Consider the following 17,860-nt stretch of genomic DNA (forward strand, 5'->3'; position numbering starts at 1 on the left):
CTCCTATGCATCCTCGTCTAAAGAAGTAGACTGTTAATCATCCTTTTGGTACTGTAATGAAATTCCTGAGGCATGCTACTTTGTAATGAAAGAAGTTTACTAAACTCACTGTTTTGGAGGCTGCCAGTCCAGACAGGCCTGACACGTCTTCTCCCTTGACTCTGTCACTACAGAACAGGAACATATGTACATTTGTGTGGGGTCTCTCCTTTCATTCACTAAACCATTAGGATTTAATCATGATGGGGCCATCTTCACGCCCTGATTTAATCTAGCTAAAATAAAAACAAAACAATAACCCACCAAAACTCAGAACAAAGCCCATCCTCAAGCTAAACTTCCACCCTCTTGATACTATTTATGAAAGACTTTGGCTATTAAAACTTTTAAATTCAGGGTTGGGTAGGGTGGAGGTGGGGCACAAACCATGACACCTGCCTTTGGTTGCACTTTCCCAATTGGGTCTCTACGATATGTGGCTTACAGGCTTGGTCAGGCATTCCTTCCCTCATTCCAAGCCTTTAAATGAAGGCCTGAGACTGTAATTCAGCTGCCTTGTGCATAATGTTAACAAGAATTGAAAGTGCAGGAACTCATTCAGGTGATCCACGGGCTTTCCTGTGTAAGGGCGCACGAAGAATTTGTGAAAGCAAGCATAGCCTGGAAAGCTTGAAGTACAGAAAGGAAAATGTGGATTGCAGTTGCATCGGAGTGGTTGAATGCTTGCCAAGCACATACAAGTCTCTGGATTTTACTCCACAGAGAAAGATTGAGAGAGAGAGAGAGAGAGAGAGAGAGAGAGAGAGAGAGAGAGAGAGAGATTAAAAAAAAAACCTCAGACACTTACACACAATTTGAAAATATATTGCATTCCCATACAAACCCCACAGTGAAAGTAGAAACAGGAATTCTGCTTGTTTTTTTATCCGCCCTGAGTAAATTAAATAATTACATTCTATGTAACCTGTTTTTTTTTTTCCATATATACCCTTAGAAGTATTTTTCATAAGCCGGTGCTTTTATAACAAGGAATGATGGTGGTCATGGCTTTCTTGGGAAACTGTAGTCATAGTCACTGTGCCTCTTGGCTGTTGTGATAGAAGCTGGCTTCTCTTTTCCCTAGAAACTGGGTGAGCGCTGGACTGCTGTGTGCCGATGGACGGAAGAACGTTGGAACAGGTTGCAGGAAATCAGTATTCTGTGGCAGGAATTATTGGAAGAGCAGGTATGGCACAAAACTTCTATCTACCAAGGCCAAAACCAGTGACAAGGAGCCCATCATTTTATTATGGCTGTGGAACATGGCTGCCCTCTTCCCTTCCTTTGGAAGGAGATACTTTGAAATAATTTTGAAATTTGGAAATAGTTTATTGAAGTTTGAAATAAAAAAAAAAAATACCACTTAAAAGCGAAGGGAAAGCAAATTATTTTGACCCCTTATATCACTTGAGGCTTTAAATTGACTGTCTATTCAATATTGATTCCTGCACATTTTTGGTTTGCTTGATTACTTATTTATTTTGTTTTTAGACTCACGTGTAGCTAAAGATGACCTTGAGTTCCTCATTCTCCTGTCTCCAGCCTGTAAATGCTGGGATTATAGGCCTGGTGCACTACACTGCTTCCTGTGTAGCTGGGGAGTGAAGTCAGGGCCTTGTACATAGCCATGCACCCTACCAACTGAGCAACATTTGCAGTTCCCTATTTATTATTTTGAAAGTCAAATTTCTATCAATATTATATCCACTCATGCAGCTTATTCATTATGATCATGGTATGTAGCTCCACAGTAATAATCGTTTGATCCTTGTTCATTATTCATACTCTTAGTGCTTAGACCTGTACCATTCTTAACTTACTTTTCATATTATAATTACTACTGGGCTTCCATTCAGTGATCCATTTGAATATGCACCAACACAATTCCCAGTGTGTAGCTTTTGCTCAGTAAATAATGGGTAAAGGGATAGCCTCAATACACTGTGAACATTAAATTATAATCTTCCTCCTAACTTTTAGCAGCATAAGGGCTGAAATTAATGAGAAAATGTTTTCTAGCATGACCTTTGAATGAACACTCAGTTGTACTGTGGTGAAAAGCTGTCTGTGCAGTTTTTCTCTTAGAATGGTGGCCCTTTGCCCACCCTTTAGCTTTCTACAAAAGTTGTTATCAAAACAGAAAACAAAGAAGTAAAAATTCTCTCCCCAGTGCCAAACACTTGTAGTCTAGAAAATAAGCAGACCCAATGTTCCCACAGTGCCCATCTTGACTCTTAAATACATTGCATTTCTATCCACAAAGAGCAACTCTATTCTCTGCATGGGAATCAGGAGCCAGATGGGTGAGTTGCTTATCATATGCAGGGGCTGATAGTACATTTTAAATACTGTGTTACAAAACTTGTCCAAACCTAAGTGATTAATCAGCATGGTAGCCACAGTTGTTGTTCTTCCTTTTCCTTTTCCTCTTCTTCCTTTAGCTCCCCCTTCCTCTTTTTCTGTTTATTAAGGATAACATAATGGATATGTAAATGTGGCTCAGTTGGTGGAGCTCTTGCCTGGTATATATGAAGCCTTTGGTCAAATCTTTAGTTATTCAGAACGTGGGTGAGGTAAGTGTATACCTGTCATCCCAGCACTATGGAGACAAAGGCAGGAGGATCAGAAATTCAAATTATGCTCAGCTATGTAGCAAGTTTGAGGAATGTCTGGGTTATGAGATCCTATCTCAAAACAGACACATATCAAAAAAGAATCATGCAATAGACTCTATTCTGCTTTCTGACATGCGGATGTTGCACCTCAGTAATGTGTACATTAACCTGGAACTTTATGTTTAGGTCAAAGTGTACCATACAACATTAAATATTATTAGCATCAGTTATTCTCAGAAAAAAGATTACTGTGACCCCTTTACTGTTCTGGTTTGTTTGACTTTTGTCAACTTGACACAAGCTAGAGTTACTAGGGAAGAGGAACCTCAATTGAGACAATGTATCCATCAGATTGGTCTGTTGGCAAGTCTGTGGGTACATTTTTTAAGTCCAGAAGTAACCCCTTTCCCCTAAGCTGTACAGAAAAGAAATTCTATAACACTTATTAGTTTGGGGGATTGCCTTAATGTAGCTACAGTTGCCCCCTTAAGATTATCCTACTATATCACTTAGTATCTTCTAAAAGAACATGCGCTTTTGGCTGTGAGCTTTAAATATTTTTGTTGTTGGCCTTGCTCCATCCTCATGCTTCCTCCTTCAATGTAATTGCTTTCGAACTTTGACCATTTGCATACTTTTCCTGCATGGTATTGTGGACAGACTGTTGATTTAGGGGTAGGGGTCCATGACCTAGCCCAGCCAGTAACTAGCTAACTGACCTAGAGCATGTCACTTGACTTCTGTCACCTTCTCTAAAATGAGAAGCAGGAATAAGAAAACCTCTGAGCTTCCTTTTGCTTAAAACAGAGTTATGCCAGGTTGTGGTGGCACATGCCTTTAATGCCAGCACTGGGGAGGCAGAGCAGGCGGATCTCTTTGAGTTCGAGGCCAGTCTGGTCTACAAAGTGAGTTCCAGGACAGCCAGGGCTACATACAGAGAAACTCCATTTTGAACCATACCCCCAGGGGGGGAAAAACCTTAAGAATTATTATATGATTTTTTTTTTAAAAGCTTATGACAATTGAATTCAGTGTCTTCTATCTACGTACCTTCTTGAGATAAACCATTAGTTACTGTATGGAATAGTTTTTCTTCCTATAATAAAATTCCCTACCAGGTTTGGTGTCACATACCTCTGAAACCCAGATGTTCAGGAGGTTGGGACAGGAGGATTTTGAGTTCAAGGCCAGCTTGATACACTACCAAGACTCTGTCAAAAACAAACAAATAAACAAACAAACAAACCAAACCAAAAGCATCCTAGAGCCTGGGTAATGGATAAGGACAAAAGGGCTTATTTATGAGGTGCTATTGAGGACTGAACTAGCAATCTACCACTGAGTTACACCTAAAGGCTTGCTGCATTCATAGTTTTAGAAGTGGAAACATCGAAGTGTATGGGACCAGCTCTGTAAGAAGCCCCTGTCTGTCACATTACAACACTTAGCATGGCGGTGGGAGTGGACACCAAAGGGAAAGATCACGTGGGGACATTGGAAGCTAGTGGTCAGGAACAGTGGTTCTTGGGAACTTATCAAAGCTCCAGAAGACCATCACTCTTTCCTTTTGAGGGCAGCACTCTCATCAACCTTCTGCTAGACTCACCTGTCACACTGCTGACCACCATCTTACAGCACAGCAGCCCTTGGGGAACAGTTATCCTAGTTTAGGACAAATGGCAGGTTACTCTGCTTTAAGTTGTAGGAGGATAATGCTTTTGCCTTTCATTTGTTCCTTGGACTTGGGTATTTGAAGTTCTTATTATCCACAATTCAATGTGACATGATTAATACAAGTTAGATATTTGGGAACTTATGTGGGTCACCAGATAATTTCCCATGTGTATTTCTTTTTTTTTTTAATCATTTTTTTATTTGAATTAGAAACAAGATTGTTTTACATGACAATCCCAGTTCCCATGTATATTTCTAACTTTTGTTATTACTTGTAGTGCTTGTTGCAGGCTTGGCTCACCGAAAAGGAAGAGGCTCTTAATAAAGTCCAGACCAGCAACTTCAAAGACCAAAGGGAACTAAGTGTCAGTGTCCGGCGTCTGGCTGTAAGTGTGCCACTGTCGGTGTCCGTTGTAAGCCTGTGATGTCTAGTGTTTTGTGTCTAGTGTTGAGTAAATGCAGACTATGGCACATTTCCCATTACTATAAGGCTGCCATCCATGGTACTGAACCAAGAGCCATTTATTGTAGCATAGAGAATGGCCGAAAATGTTGTTAGTAGTACCACAAATCTACCTGCTTACACTTCCTGAGGGTGATAAGCCTTGTTGAGGGAGAGTTGTCTGATAAATATTTCACATTCTAGATTTTGAAGGAAGACATGGAAATGAAGAGGCAAACATTGGACCAACTGAGTGAGATTGGCCAGGATGTGGGCCAGTTACTCAATAATCCCAAGGCATCTAAGAAGATGAGCAGTGACTCTGAGGAGCTAACACAGAGATGGGATTCTTTGGTTCAGAGACTGGAAGACTCTTCAAACCAGGTACCTTTTGATTTGGGTAGAACATCACACCACCAAGTAAAGTTGCAAGTGGTCAGGAACAGATAATTGCAGTCTCAAATCCAAAGTGTGCAGACTAATTGACAAAAAGAATGGGGCATCAACATAATGTGACTGCACCAGGAAAACATGATAACCAAAAGAAGCCAGTCATGCACAGTGTGGTTCTGTACATATGAAATGTGCAGAATACACAAAGCCTGGCAGAATGGAAAGAGCTCATTGGTTTCCGGGGGCAGGGGTTGGGGAAATGGGATGCTGTGAGGTTGCCAGGGTTAGAGGATTGGGAAATGGGGTGCTGTGAGGTTGCGGGGGGTGGGGGGGGGATTGGGGAATGTGGTGCTGTGAGGTTGTCATGGGTGGGAGGATTGGGGAACAGGGTGCTGTGAGGTTGCCAGGGGTGAGAGGATTGGGGAATGGGGTGCTGTGAACAGATTCAGATTCAAGGTTCTATTTTGGGTCATTAAGTTATCTTGGAGTGTAAGGCCAGTGGGAAGTAAAGATAGACAAGGTTATGAGCTTAAGCTTTTTATTTGAGAGAAAAGCCTGCAGAGTCAGTCTCCACTTCAGAAACTAGAGCCTACTGAGTTTGCTTGCAGGCTGGGGTAGTCAGTCATAGGGCAGGAAGGACACTAACATGTTTTCTCTTTTGTCTTATGCAAAGAAAAGGTGAGTGGTAACTTAGAAAATGTCAATAAACATCTCTTTTGGCCAGCGATTACTGAGGGTCAGCAGGGTAGCTAGAACAAAAATCTAGAAAACCAAGTTACTGTAGTTCCTGAAGCAAGATTACTTTGGCTTTTGGGATTTGTTACTATTCAAGCAGAATGGAGGAGCATTACAAGATGTCATGTCCATGGCTAATATGAAGTTAAAATGTGGAGTCAGCTACATGCTTTCCCCTTTTCTTTTATGTAGCTCTGCCTAGCCTTAAACCTCTAACCCCTGCCTCTATTTACTAAGTGCTGGGATTACAGGTGTGTGCCACCATGCTTGGCTTGATTTGTGCATTTTCATAGGGAGGCTTTTATTCAACTATTTCTCATTAAAGTCCTTCCTATGAAACCAAAGCTTTGTGTGACTTTTCTTTCAGGTGACTCAGGCTGTTGCAAGGCTTGGCATGTCCCAGATTTCTCAGAAGGATCTTTTGGAAACCGTTCATGTACGAGAACAAGGAATGACCAAAAAGTCTAAGCAGGAACTACCCCCTCCTCCCCCGCCAAAGAAGAGGCAGATCCATGTGGATGTGGAGGCCAAAAAAAAGTGAGAGATATCCCGACTTTGGGCCTCCCTATAATGTAACTTGTACTAATCACTAATCAAATTCAAATTCAGACATACTCATTATTATGGAAATTCAGTCGCAAACTTATTTGCTGCCTTTTGAGTCTTTGGATAATTCTGCTTCACAGGACCCGAGCATCTAAATTGCCCTGAGGGAGTTTATTCATCCTCTGTTAAATTTGAAGTCTGATGTGATGCAACTTTTCTTTCTCATTCTCCATCCATCCCCTCTACCCCCACCCCAAGGATTGTTTGTGCTCCTCCTTTATTCTTTCTTTCAGATGTTAAAGCACATGACAGTTTGGCTTCTGATAAATTCCTTATTCTTTGTGAATCTCTTTGCTTTTCTCACTATTAAAATAGCAGTTCAGGGAAATAATGCATTTTTGCTCTCTCAATTTTTTTTTCCCTTTCTTCCTTATCCTTCCCTTCCTCCACAAGTTTGGGTTCTCTTTGTTAATTTCTTTATCAGGCTTCTTAATAGAGTCTTCCTGTTTAGCTGAAAGACCTCTCTTGGGTTTTTTTTTTTTTTTTTATCTTATTGATTCAAAGAAATATGGAGACTGTTAAAAGAAGGGGAACTCAGTGGCACATTCCCTGGGCCTTTGCTGTGTAAGGTCCTTTAAGATGTACTGTGTTCCAGGGCCTGGATCTTCTATTCCTGGTCACAGTGAGCCCTGGACATGGCCTCAAGTTTGTTGTATTGCTCCCTCCTGCAAGTGAGATCCCAGGGTTCAGGTACATCGGCAGTTATGAGGAGCCTGAATGAAAGTGAAATGCTTTTCATAGTCTAGCTTTTGTTAGAGAAAGCACGATTCAAGGTGTAGCAGCTGATTTTCTTTTTGACCCTAGCCTGTTTCCTGCCTCCTAATGGTGCCTCGTGAATGAGTAGTGCACCTGGAGTTGCAAACAGCATCCATAGAACCTTTACTTTGGCATTGGCAGCAGGGAGGAAGATACCATTGATGTCAATATTAGCAGCGATCTTCCATTTCCTGAGCTCTTGTTAGCTGCTGGGCGCATCTGGCTGTGTATGTCTCCAGGGCTGATTTTGGAATAGACAGGGTGTGTCATGGTGTGAGCTTAATTTAAACTTGCCTCTAGTGAATAACGAGCCTTCCACTGCAAGAGACAAAACACTATACCCAAGGTGACCTCAACAGCTCATTATCTTGTCATAAGACAAGAAGTCCAGAGGTGGTACAGTTGTGGTAAGAGAATGTGTCACAGCAAACATTCCCACTGTAGTCCTTGCTATCATTGGCTTGGTGGCTTTTACTCTCAGCAGTTTGTCTTCTTAGCAAACTGAGTCCTCGATGTCATTGGCCAGGTCGCTTAAGTGAATAAACATCCCTCAGTGTACTGGAGGTCCAGATGAACTGTGTCACATGTCCCTTCTCCTTTTCCCAGTCTCTACAGTTTGTACAAAGATATAGGGAGGGCATTGTGAGCAGTGAGCTATGAGTGGGTAGTTGTGACCTCCGAGATTAGATTGATGTGGACATTCATTGATGAATTAATTCCTTGACAGGTGCCTGAGTACATGTAATTCATGGTAGCAGAAGTCAGTGAAATCTCATTTGTAATGTCTCTATGCCCCAAGTTTGCCTGTGCTGTCTTTGTAGAGCTGTGTAGACTGCTTCTCTAGGCAGTATCAGAGTCTGGCGGATGCCCACTGGGATTTCTAGCTTCTTATTCCTGGAAGACAGACTTGGACTGGGATACTCTGATAATAGCAGAAACAGAGACAGCTTGTAAAGAAATGGTATGCACATCCTAGGAGGAGGTTATTGCCAGAGCAGAGAGGAAAGATGGAAGCATAAGCTCTGAAGCCCAAGGTTTGTGACCTTTTATGGGTCTTTGGCATGCTAGAACTTCCTCCAAGTGCAGCACTGATTTTCTGCATGTGTGTAGTGTCTGCTCCTTGTTAGCTATGGTTGGGGAGGCTTCTAGTCTTCCTCTTTGCCAATTTGTTTTTCTCCTGTACGAATCTCTCAGCCTCCATGCAGTTCAGTTTACCCTTAGTCTCCTGATCAGCCCCTTTTCAAAAATGGTCCCACGTGAATATTTGAAATTAGCTTTCATATTCATTTCCATTGTCCTAAAGCCTAGATTCTCCTTAGCTATTCCTGATGTGACAAAATTTTCAGACCCTTTCGTAGATTCAGTCTGCTGTAGAGATGGTGATGAACTTGTGTTGAAGACAATTGAGAGCCCTAAATAACCAATTATTCCCAGGCTCAGTTTGTAGGGCATGTCTTAAATATGGTGGTCTGTTCTCTTTTGTTTTGTTTTTTTTATGGATTTTTTTTTTTAATTCTGTTCAGGACAAGCACTTCCAATTATCAGGTTATCTGGTCCTGGGGTCAATATATCTAACTCATTTTAAGGGTAGAAAGTGACTTGGTCTCCAAGGCCATTTAACTATGATCTTTGGGCTTGCTTCTCTGAAAGATTATGTAGCAATCTTAGTAAAAAGAAAAGTAAGATACCTGATGACTCCTGGATTCTGGTTACTTAGCTGGAACATCACATTCTCTCTTATGTTATGTTCAAATAAAATTCGTGGATCCTCAGACCTCTGAAATCAAAGGGGTTTAATGAGTGACTCAGGGACAAATTTTTAATCCCACAGTAGCAAAACTACTCAGCAAATAGAAATGGGCACTTTGGAACTAAGAGACCAAGGTGTGTGTGTGTGTGTGTGTGTGTGTGTGTGTGTGTGTGTGTGTGTGTGTGTCTGTCTGTCTGTCTGTCTGTCTGTCTGTCTGTCTGTGTATGTGTCTGTGTGTATGTACATGGATTCCATGTACATTGTGTGTACATGGATTCTAGAGGTCAACCATTCTGAGGCATCGTTCACTGGCTTATTTGTCAGTGAGCCTTAGGAATTGGACTGTCTCTGCCCTCCTAGCTCTGAGATTATAAGCATGCTACGAAGCCCTTCTTAATCAGATCTTGCAGGGCAAGCACTTTACTTACCGAGTCATCCATCTCCCCCAGTCTTCAAAGAATCTTTTGTTGTTGTCATCGTTTTGTTTTTTTGAGACATGGTTTCTCTGTGTTGCCACCCTGGTTGTCCTGGAACTGGATCTGTAGACTAGGCTGGCTTCAAACTCACAGAGATCCACCTGTCTTTAATCCTGCAGTGCTGGGATTAAAGGCTTGGGCTATAAGGAAAGATTGGGGAAGGACATTTAGATTGGCTGTAGATAGAGAAGATATTGCAAGGCAGGGAAGGTTTGGGATAAGTGGGTGCACAGTCCTTAAGAGGCATTGCTGCTTCTGGTTACCAGCCTGGAACATTTATACATTAACAGGTGGTGGTGCCTGGGGTCAGCCGCCAGGTGCCACTCAGTTTTACCTTATGTCCATGAGTGTGGAACTATCGTATTAGTTCTGGCTGGTAGCTATTACTTGGTTAATTCTCTTAACTCTTACCTTCCCCACCCTAGACCTCAGTGTTTTAGATTTAAGATAGTGCAGGCATGCCTTTTGTTTTTTAAACATGTATTTATTTATTGTGTATACAGTGTCCTGTCTGTATCATTAAGATGGTTGTGAGCCACCACAGGCATGCCTTTTTAAAAATCATATATTATACAGAAAACTTACCTTAGTGAAGGGGCAATTATTCAGAATCTACTAGAAAAACAAATTAGGGATGTTCCTCAGAGGGATCATTGAGTACATCTTCTGCTTATGATACTGATACATGCTGGCGTGAGGGGGCTGGCTACATGGACTGTGTTTGAATATGTCACACTTCATTTATTGGTGTGGCAGTTATTTACCCCCCCCCCAACTCTATTGCTTCTGCTGGATCAGGAGTGATCAAAAGTGTGTTTTCATAGGGTGTTGTGAGGATTCCTTGTGTTGCTGATATCCATGAAAGGCGTGGCCAAGGGCCTGGTCACCGTTCTCACTGTGCTTTTCACCTGCCTCTGCATCCCACACTCAACCTGTCCATTCTTCCTTCTCCCATTGCCACTCTCTTGAGTTCCTCTTGCTTTCTATGGAGGCCTTTTCTTTGCAGTCTTTGGTTCTGTCCGCAAGGCAGATAGGAGCCTATGAACACATTCTCATCTTCTGTGCTTAATACCCTTTATTCCTCGTTGTTTAAGTCCGGATTCTGTAATATATCACCCAGGGCCTGCCAGTAACTGGCTCCTATGATTCTTGGCCTCATTGATGATTAGCCTTACCTCACATCACTCACTGTACTGGACACACCCATTTGCAGCTTGCAAAATATGACCTCCCTTTCCTTTGTTTTCCCTTCCAAAGAAAGCTGTTAAGCATGAGTACTGTTATGCCCTGAGACCGTCCTTTCCCTGAATGGGTGAGGAGTCATTCCTCTGAAGTTCTTGAATTAGTACCTAGCAAATTCTTTTGTTATGACATGCCACTTTCTATTGCTTCTTGGTGACATGAAGCTTCTTGAAGACTGAGATAGGTCTAGTTAACTATGTATTGTATAAAACAAGACAATTTTAGAAATGTTTATACTTGTTCTTTTCTGTTACCATCTAATGAAATCTGGTTCTCGTTATCTACAATAGTTTATAAAGATACAAATGATTCCCAATTAAGTAAAAAAGAGTTCATTGTTATTTTATTAACCCTATCTTATGTTCACTCTTAATTGTAAAAGTGAGATGCTGTTATGGGTGCTTGCTCTGTTTTGGGGCATTGTGTGAAAACATATGCTGGTGGGCATTCAGTTTGTTCCTTGTTGGACCAAAGCAGCACTGGAAGCAAACCAACGGCACAGGCTAACGTCTCCATCTTGAACCAGGTTTGATGCTGTAAGTGCAGAACTGTTGGACTGGATTTTGAAATCAAAGAGTGCCATTCAGAACACAGAGATGAAAGAGTACAAGAAGCTGCAGGAGACTTCGGGGATGAAAAAGAAATTGAAGGTAAAATATCAAACAAATACACCAGGAAATAAAATATTCCATCAGGCTAATTTTGTTTTGGGCCTAGAGATATGGCAGGCTCTAGAAACTTCTGTGAAATAAATATAGACGCAGATGGCTTTTAGAGTGTCAACTAAACATCAGATCCACATATGGAGGAGGAATTCTAATTTTTCCCCCTTTTCCCTCTTGAACCATTGAGCCAAAACATACAGTCATCATTTCTGCCTTTTAAGTAGGTTTAGATAGACATAGTCTAGTATCTGGTAACTTAGGACTTTGTGCTGTCCCAACGATATTTTGCCTTTGTATACAACAAAGTATCTGGTGTATTAAAACTTCCTCAATATATTTTCTTTAAACAAGATAGTTTTTTTTTTTAAAGAGAAATTACAATCCATCATTGGATCAATGGAGCCAATTAATGGGATTAAAATATTGGGAAAAGAGTTTCTAGAAAGTTACTGAAAGCAAAACTTGAATGTATTGCCTACCAAACATTACAGAGAATCTGAATGAATAAAGTGTGTACACACCCTGCTGTGTACACAGCAGCCCTCTCATCCCAATCTAATGGCTGTGTTACAGAATTGCAGCTTTCTGTCTTGCTCATGTACCATGTAGTGAGTCCTAGGATGATTGTATCTGAACTCAGCACATACAGATTCAAGTCATTTTCCCCAGTCCACCCCAGTATAACATCTGTTTACCTTCCATTTACATCTTGTGTATTTTCAGCAAACCAGAGATGACTTGAAATTACAAGAGGAGAGATATAGGTTATATGCAAACAGTATTTTACATAAAAGGTTTGAGCAGTCCCAGATTTTGGTGTCTGGGACCACTGTATTATTATAAAGGGCCACTTCTCAAACTAAAAACACTTTAGTTTGGGTTCTAAAGCATATTGTCATTATTTTAAAATTGCGTGTGAAATTTGTTGTGTTCACACTTGAGTTAGAATTAGAGCCTGGACCAGCTATCATGCCAGCAGCTAATGCCGAGGCTTACAAACATTCTCTTACCCTCTTTGGCTTCTCCTTGGTGAACCCCATTATAACCATGTGTGGTTCCTTTTTTCCCAAACCATTTTTTTTTCTTCTATTTTTCTCCCATCTCCATGCCCTTTTCATTTTGTTTGAGACAGGGTCTCACTATATAGCCTTGTCTGGCCTATAAGTCACTCTGTAGACCAGGCTGGCTTTGAACTCACAGAGATTCCCTTCCTTTGCCTCCTGAGTACCAAGGTTAAAGGTGTGTGCCTAAACCTTTATTCTTATGGTATGATATAAACCATGTTTGTGGATGGATATATTAGGCCCCAAATGCTAATTTTAATGATTCTCCCTTGATAGTAACTCATAATTACAGAGATTGTAAGTTTTCCTTCTAAAAGAATGTAAAGTTTATAGTCACTGTTATCATTGTTTTTGGAATTTTAGATTTATTAATTCTTGGAGTGCTAGAGAGTGGCGAGGAATTGCCTAGTTTTTCATTGTAGTACTTTGCAGGTTATCTTTGAAATAACTAAAGAAAAGTTAAGAGAACACTAAATACAAGGTTCTCAAATAGTGTCAACATTATATTGAGAGGAAGTTTTCAGTATTTTATATTTGGGCTTTATTTCCAGGGGTTAGAAAAAGAACAGACAGAAAGAGCCCCCCGACTCGATGAACTGAAGCAAACCGGACAAATCCTTCTGGAGCAAATGGGAAAAGGTGAGACCCTGTGGGATTTTTTCTTTCAGATTTTTCTGAAGGTCATGCTTAATATTTGCAGTTTAACACATAAAACATTTAATAGAAAGAGCCTGAAAAAAAGAAAGCTGGTTTTCATTTTCTTTTTTGAGGCAGCAGAATCTCTTAAAAATGGAAATCTTATTATACTGAAGCTTTTTGTTAAAAACAGATAAAATCAAAGTCATTCTGCTTCCACATGGGGGTGGGAGGGTGTCAAAAAACTAGAAACCTGGAAAACCTCAGCAGAGCAATTAAAATCCAACAGTGCACAAGATTTTAAAACCTCACCTTCAGGGTTACATACTCTGAATTTTTCATATAGACGAGGGAAAATTTTATGCCGGCAAAATCCTAGATATGAGGTTGCCTTTTTGTAAACCTGCTATTCTGGTTTCATTTAATTGTGGTGACAAATACCTTGACCCAAAACAACTCAGGGGAAGAAAGAGTTGTTTTCAGCTTAGAGATCACAGTCCATTACTGAGGGAGGTCAGGGTGGAGGGTGAAAGCAGAAACCATGGAAGATACAGCTTTCTAGCTGCCTGCCTGGTCTGTAAAGCTCAGGACCACCTGCCTAAGGAATGGTGTTACTCAAGGTGGACTGGACCTCCCCACATCTTTTAACAATCTGGACAATCCCCCCACAGTGTGTTCACTGGCCAGTCTGATATAGAAAATTCCTCAGTTGAGGTTTTCTTTCAGATGATGCTAGGGTGTGTGAAATGGACAATTAGAGCTAACCAGGACATTTTCTAATTTTTTGCTAAATTTGCTAAAATTTTTCAATTTTTTGGTCATTGGTAAAGGATCTCATTAATGTACTCTAGGGATGTTTTTCTGCTTGGATTTGTTGTTACTTGTATTTGAAATTTTTTCGAGCAATAAAGGCCCTATCCCCCACTAAAGTTTTGCATAGACATAGAGAAACCTGAAATTAGTATTTGTTTTTGCTGTGGCTGTTAAATTTGGCATATAGGTATTTCTTTGCTGGGGGTGGACCTTGCTCCCTGCCCACTTAAGAAAAGAGGTGGTAAGTTGAGAAAGTTAACGACTGGGGTGGGGGTTTCAATCTGGTGAGGGTCACATGATGCTTTCGGTGATGATAGAAGGGCAGGAACGGTAGTGGGTACATGCCAACTGTTGCACATATGCAGGAGCAAGTAGGGCTGGCTAGGCTTACTGCAGAACCTCCCTTCTTGAGAACTCTACAGGGAGGGACCAAGAATCACATTTCCTGTGCACCTGCTCCCTATTCTAAAAATACTTACTCTGTCAGTCAGCTGGCGGGGGTCTTAGCTCCATGTGCGTAGAATTCCTGGCTAGGCAAGGGACATGTTAGTCTCCTACAGGCCACTCTTGCTTCTCTTCACATGGAACAGCAGTGCATGGCCTCAGCAGGCTGAAGCAATAGCAGACAGTGACCTCTAGTGTAAAAGCTCTTGTGCCAGCTTCCCACACTGGGACTCTTCTACAAGCATCACAGTTATTGGGTAAGAAGTGGGGACTCTTCAGGCCTACAAAGTGGCTGGTTTTGTACCTTGTGAGTGGGCATAAGCTACAGGAATTCCTCAACCTTTTCAGCTTTGCAGCTTCCGTGCCCGCCATGGCTAAGACTCTTGGCTCTAAAGACTTGGCAGATTTCTGGATCTGTTTTGGGGACCATAGCTTGCAGTTTCTTCTCAGGCTTTTTGTTGCTTCTATCTCTCTCCAGCCTCAGTTCTCCACCCTCTCCTGTTTTCAGTTTGCTTCCACCTTCCCTCTTGTTCCTGCCCTGTCTGTTCTCTTACACTGCTCAGCTGCCACTTGTGGCTTTGGCTACAGTCACTGTTGCTGCTGTACCTGGCTACCCCCACCCTTTTGTGGCTGTCAGTAGAGGCTCTGTCTATTTTGCAGCTGTGCATACAGCTGGTTTCCGTGCTATTTTTGCAACTTGGTCAGCCAATTGCTCAGGCCCCTCTCTCTTTCAGGTGTCAAGAAGCTGACTTCCTTGTTTCTTGTGAGGGTTTGCTCCCCAGGACTGCTCAATTCTGTATCCCCTCACTCCGTCCTTCTTCTTTCACCAAGTGTCCCCCACCACTTCCCCACCTCCCTCTCCGAATCTCACCTCCATACTAGGGATTGAACCCAGGGCTTTGCACACAGTAGCCAAGTGGTCTACCCTGCCTTTTTCTAAAGCTATTAGGTGAGCAGTCTCCCTGCTTTCCCTCACTGCTGCCCCACCTGGTTCAGATCTGACTGCTTTGATCTCACAGGTGTCACCTCTACAGTGTCTGTTGTTTCTTTTTTCATGTCACTTGCTCAGCCCATCTGCCTGAAAGTAGGCAAGACCACTCAGGAGAAGCCTTTTATAGTGCCTAATGTTGCAATGTCAGGGAAAGCAGCATAAGAGTGCGTTTTTTGGCTAGCTCACCTAGTGAGCCAAACAGCATACTGATGTAGCCAGAGAAAGGATATTTGTACCAATCCCACAAAATAAACAAAGTTTTACCTTCATACCAATTGTAGTATTGTCCATTTTGTTGCTGCCACAGCAGTGCTTTGGGACCACTTGGGGAAAGTGCTCCTGCTCCAGCCTGGTTTGCAAGTGGTTGAAATGTTATCTAGTGCTTGCTGAAGGGTGTATTAGCAAAATGTTTGGTGGAAAATTTGAAATGATCATGGTTGACCCCACACCTTCAGGAGCTGGGGTTGTGCTGTAGTCGTGACTGTCATGTGCTTCCCTAAGGCACCATGGGGAGTTCCAAGAAGCTGAGGCTGGCATGACGGCAGCTTGGATGTCTATTTTACTGACAGTCCTCTTGCTGAGGGCAGTAAGGAGCCCCTAGGAGCCTCATTTGGGGAGCTAGGTTGCCCCTTCCCTCACCTTTTCATTTACAGGAAAATAAGCATCAGAAGGAATGCTTACAATAGGAATTTACTAACATTCATATCAATTTTAGCGGAGTTTAATAGCACTGCACATAAAACCCACCTCCTGACCAGGGAGAGGTGGGATCCCCTTGCCTGTCTTTGTGTTTTGTGTCTGTTTCTGCCCTTGATCAAAGCTACAAAGAACCACAGCACAATGTGGAAGATTAGTTGGACAAAACCTTTAAACCAGTAGTTTTAAATCGTTTTTTTTTTTTTTTTTTGGGGGGGGTGAGACAGGGCTCCTCTAGCTTTGGCGCATGTTCTGAACTCTTTCTGTAGAACAGGCTGGCCTCAAACCCACCTGCCCCTGCCTCCCAAGTGCTGGGATTAAAGGTGTGCCTCACCACTGCCCAGCTTTTTTTAAAAAAAAATTATTTATTTTACTTCATGTGTGTTGGTGTTTTGCCTGCATATATGTCTGTATGAGGGTGTCAGGTTTCCTGGAACTAGAGTCACAGACAGTTGTGAACTGCCATGTGGGGGCTGTGAATTGAATCCAGGTCCTCTGGAAGACCAGTCAGTGCTCTAAACTGCTGAGCCATCTCTCCAACCCCTAAATCTTTAACTTTTTTTGTATGTATGAGTTGTTTTGTTATTTCTGCTTTTGGATTAAAATTTTCTTTATCATTTTTTTAAATGTGTCTGGGGGTTTACCTGCATGTACTTATTTGCTCCATGTGTGCCTAGAACTTACTGAGACTAGAAGAGGGAATTGGATTGCCTAGAGCTTGGGATGTAGTCTGTTGTGAGCCATTGTGTGGGTGTTGGAAACCAAACCTGGATCCTCTGTAAGATCATCGAGTGCTCTATCATCTCTCCAAACCGTTACTGTTGTTGTTGTTGTTGTTATTATTATTATTATTATTATTATTATTATTATTATTATTATTATTTTGAATAAGAGCCTCATGTAGCCAGCCTGGCCTTGAACTCACTATGTAGTGGATGTTTCTTCACCTGCTCTAGTACCAGAATGAGGGTCTCTCATCAGTTTTTTAGATGAATGGTGCTAATTTTCCCTCTCAGAAACGTTATTTTCCAGCTTCCTTCTCTTTCTTGTTTAGCATCGATTGCCCTGACATAAAAATGAAGTGGTTGGGATGGGGGAGATGGCTCAGTGGCTAAAACACTTGCCTTGCAAGTGTTAGCACTTGAGTTTGGATCCCCTGAACCCACCATATAAATGCTGTTATTTGGCAGCCAACCCAGCACTCTAGAAGCAAAGAGAGGGAATCCTTGGATCAAGCAGGTTAGCTAGACCATCCAAATGGAGTTCATCAAGAGTCCTTGTTGTAATATGTAAGGGGTGATTGAGAAAGCCTTCACATGAATATGCCCTCATGTACCTGAGCATATGTGTGTGTGTGTTCATGTATGCTGACACACACACACACACACACACACACACACACACACACACACACACACACACACACACGGGTATACAACACTCAAACAACTGCCAAAAAAATAACCCAACCAACCAACCAACCAAACAAACAGACAAGCAACCAAACAAACAAAAAACCAAACCAAACCAAATCAAAACAATACCAGAAGTGACTGATGTTACTCTGAATCTACCAGAATAGAAATAACTATGCTGAAGTACAGCCTACATCTCCTTTGTTCACACAGTTGTCAAGAAAAACAAAAACAAACAAACAAACAAAAACGGTGCTTTTTCTTGTTCATGACTCTGTTAGCAGGGACACTTGCACACGGACTGTGGCATGAATGTCTCATTCAGGTTTAATGTTTTGTTACCAGCTTGATGGTGGAAGTGCACTTCAACAGCTGATATGGGTGGTACTTTTCATCCATGGCATGCAT

General features: G+C 41.7%; 1 protein-coding gene across 7 annotated transcripts in view; it reads left to right on the forward strand.

The window, feature by feature from the left end:
• The window catches only part of Utrn (utrophin), a 484,152-nt gene that overhangs the window by 141,266 nt on the left and 325,026 nt on the right, over positions 1 to 17,860 (forward strand). For all 7 annotated transcript variants that reach the window (XM_027402009.2, XM_027402014.2, XM_027402008.2 and 4 more), the window contains 6 exons: positions 1,124 to 1,225; positions 4,607 to 4,714; positions 4,975 to 5,154; positions 6,266 to 6,435; positions 11,255 to 11,378; positions 13,009 to 13,096. In XM_027402009.2, the coding sequence (XP_027257810.1) occupies positions 1,124 to 1,225; positions 4,607 to 4,714; positions 4,975 to 5,154; positions 6,266 to 6,435; positions 11,255 to 11,378; positions 13,009 to 13,096 (772 nt within the window). The remainder of the gene's footprint in view (positions 1 to 1,123; positions 1,226 to 4,606; positions 4,715 to 4,974; positions 5,155 to 6,265; positions 6,436 to 11,254; positions 11,379 to 13,008; positions 13,097 to 17,860) is intronic.

This window comes from Cricetulus griseus, chromosome 2, assembly GCF_003668045.3.
Source record: "Cricetulus griseus strain 17A/GY chromosome 2, alternate assembly CriGri-PICRH-1.0, whole genome shotgun sequence".
NCBI classification, from domain to species: Eukaryota; Metazoa; Chordata; class Mammalia; order Rodentia; family Cricetidae; genus Cricetulus; species Cricetulus griseus.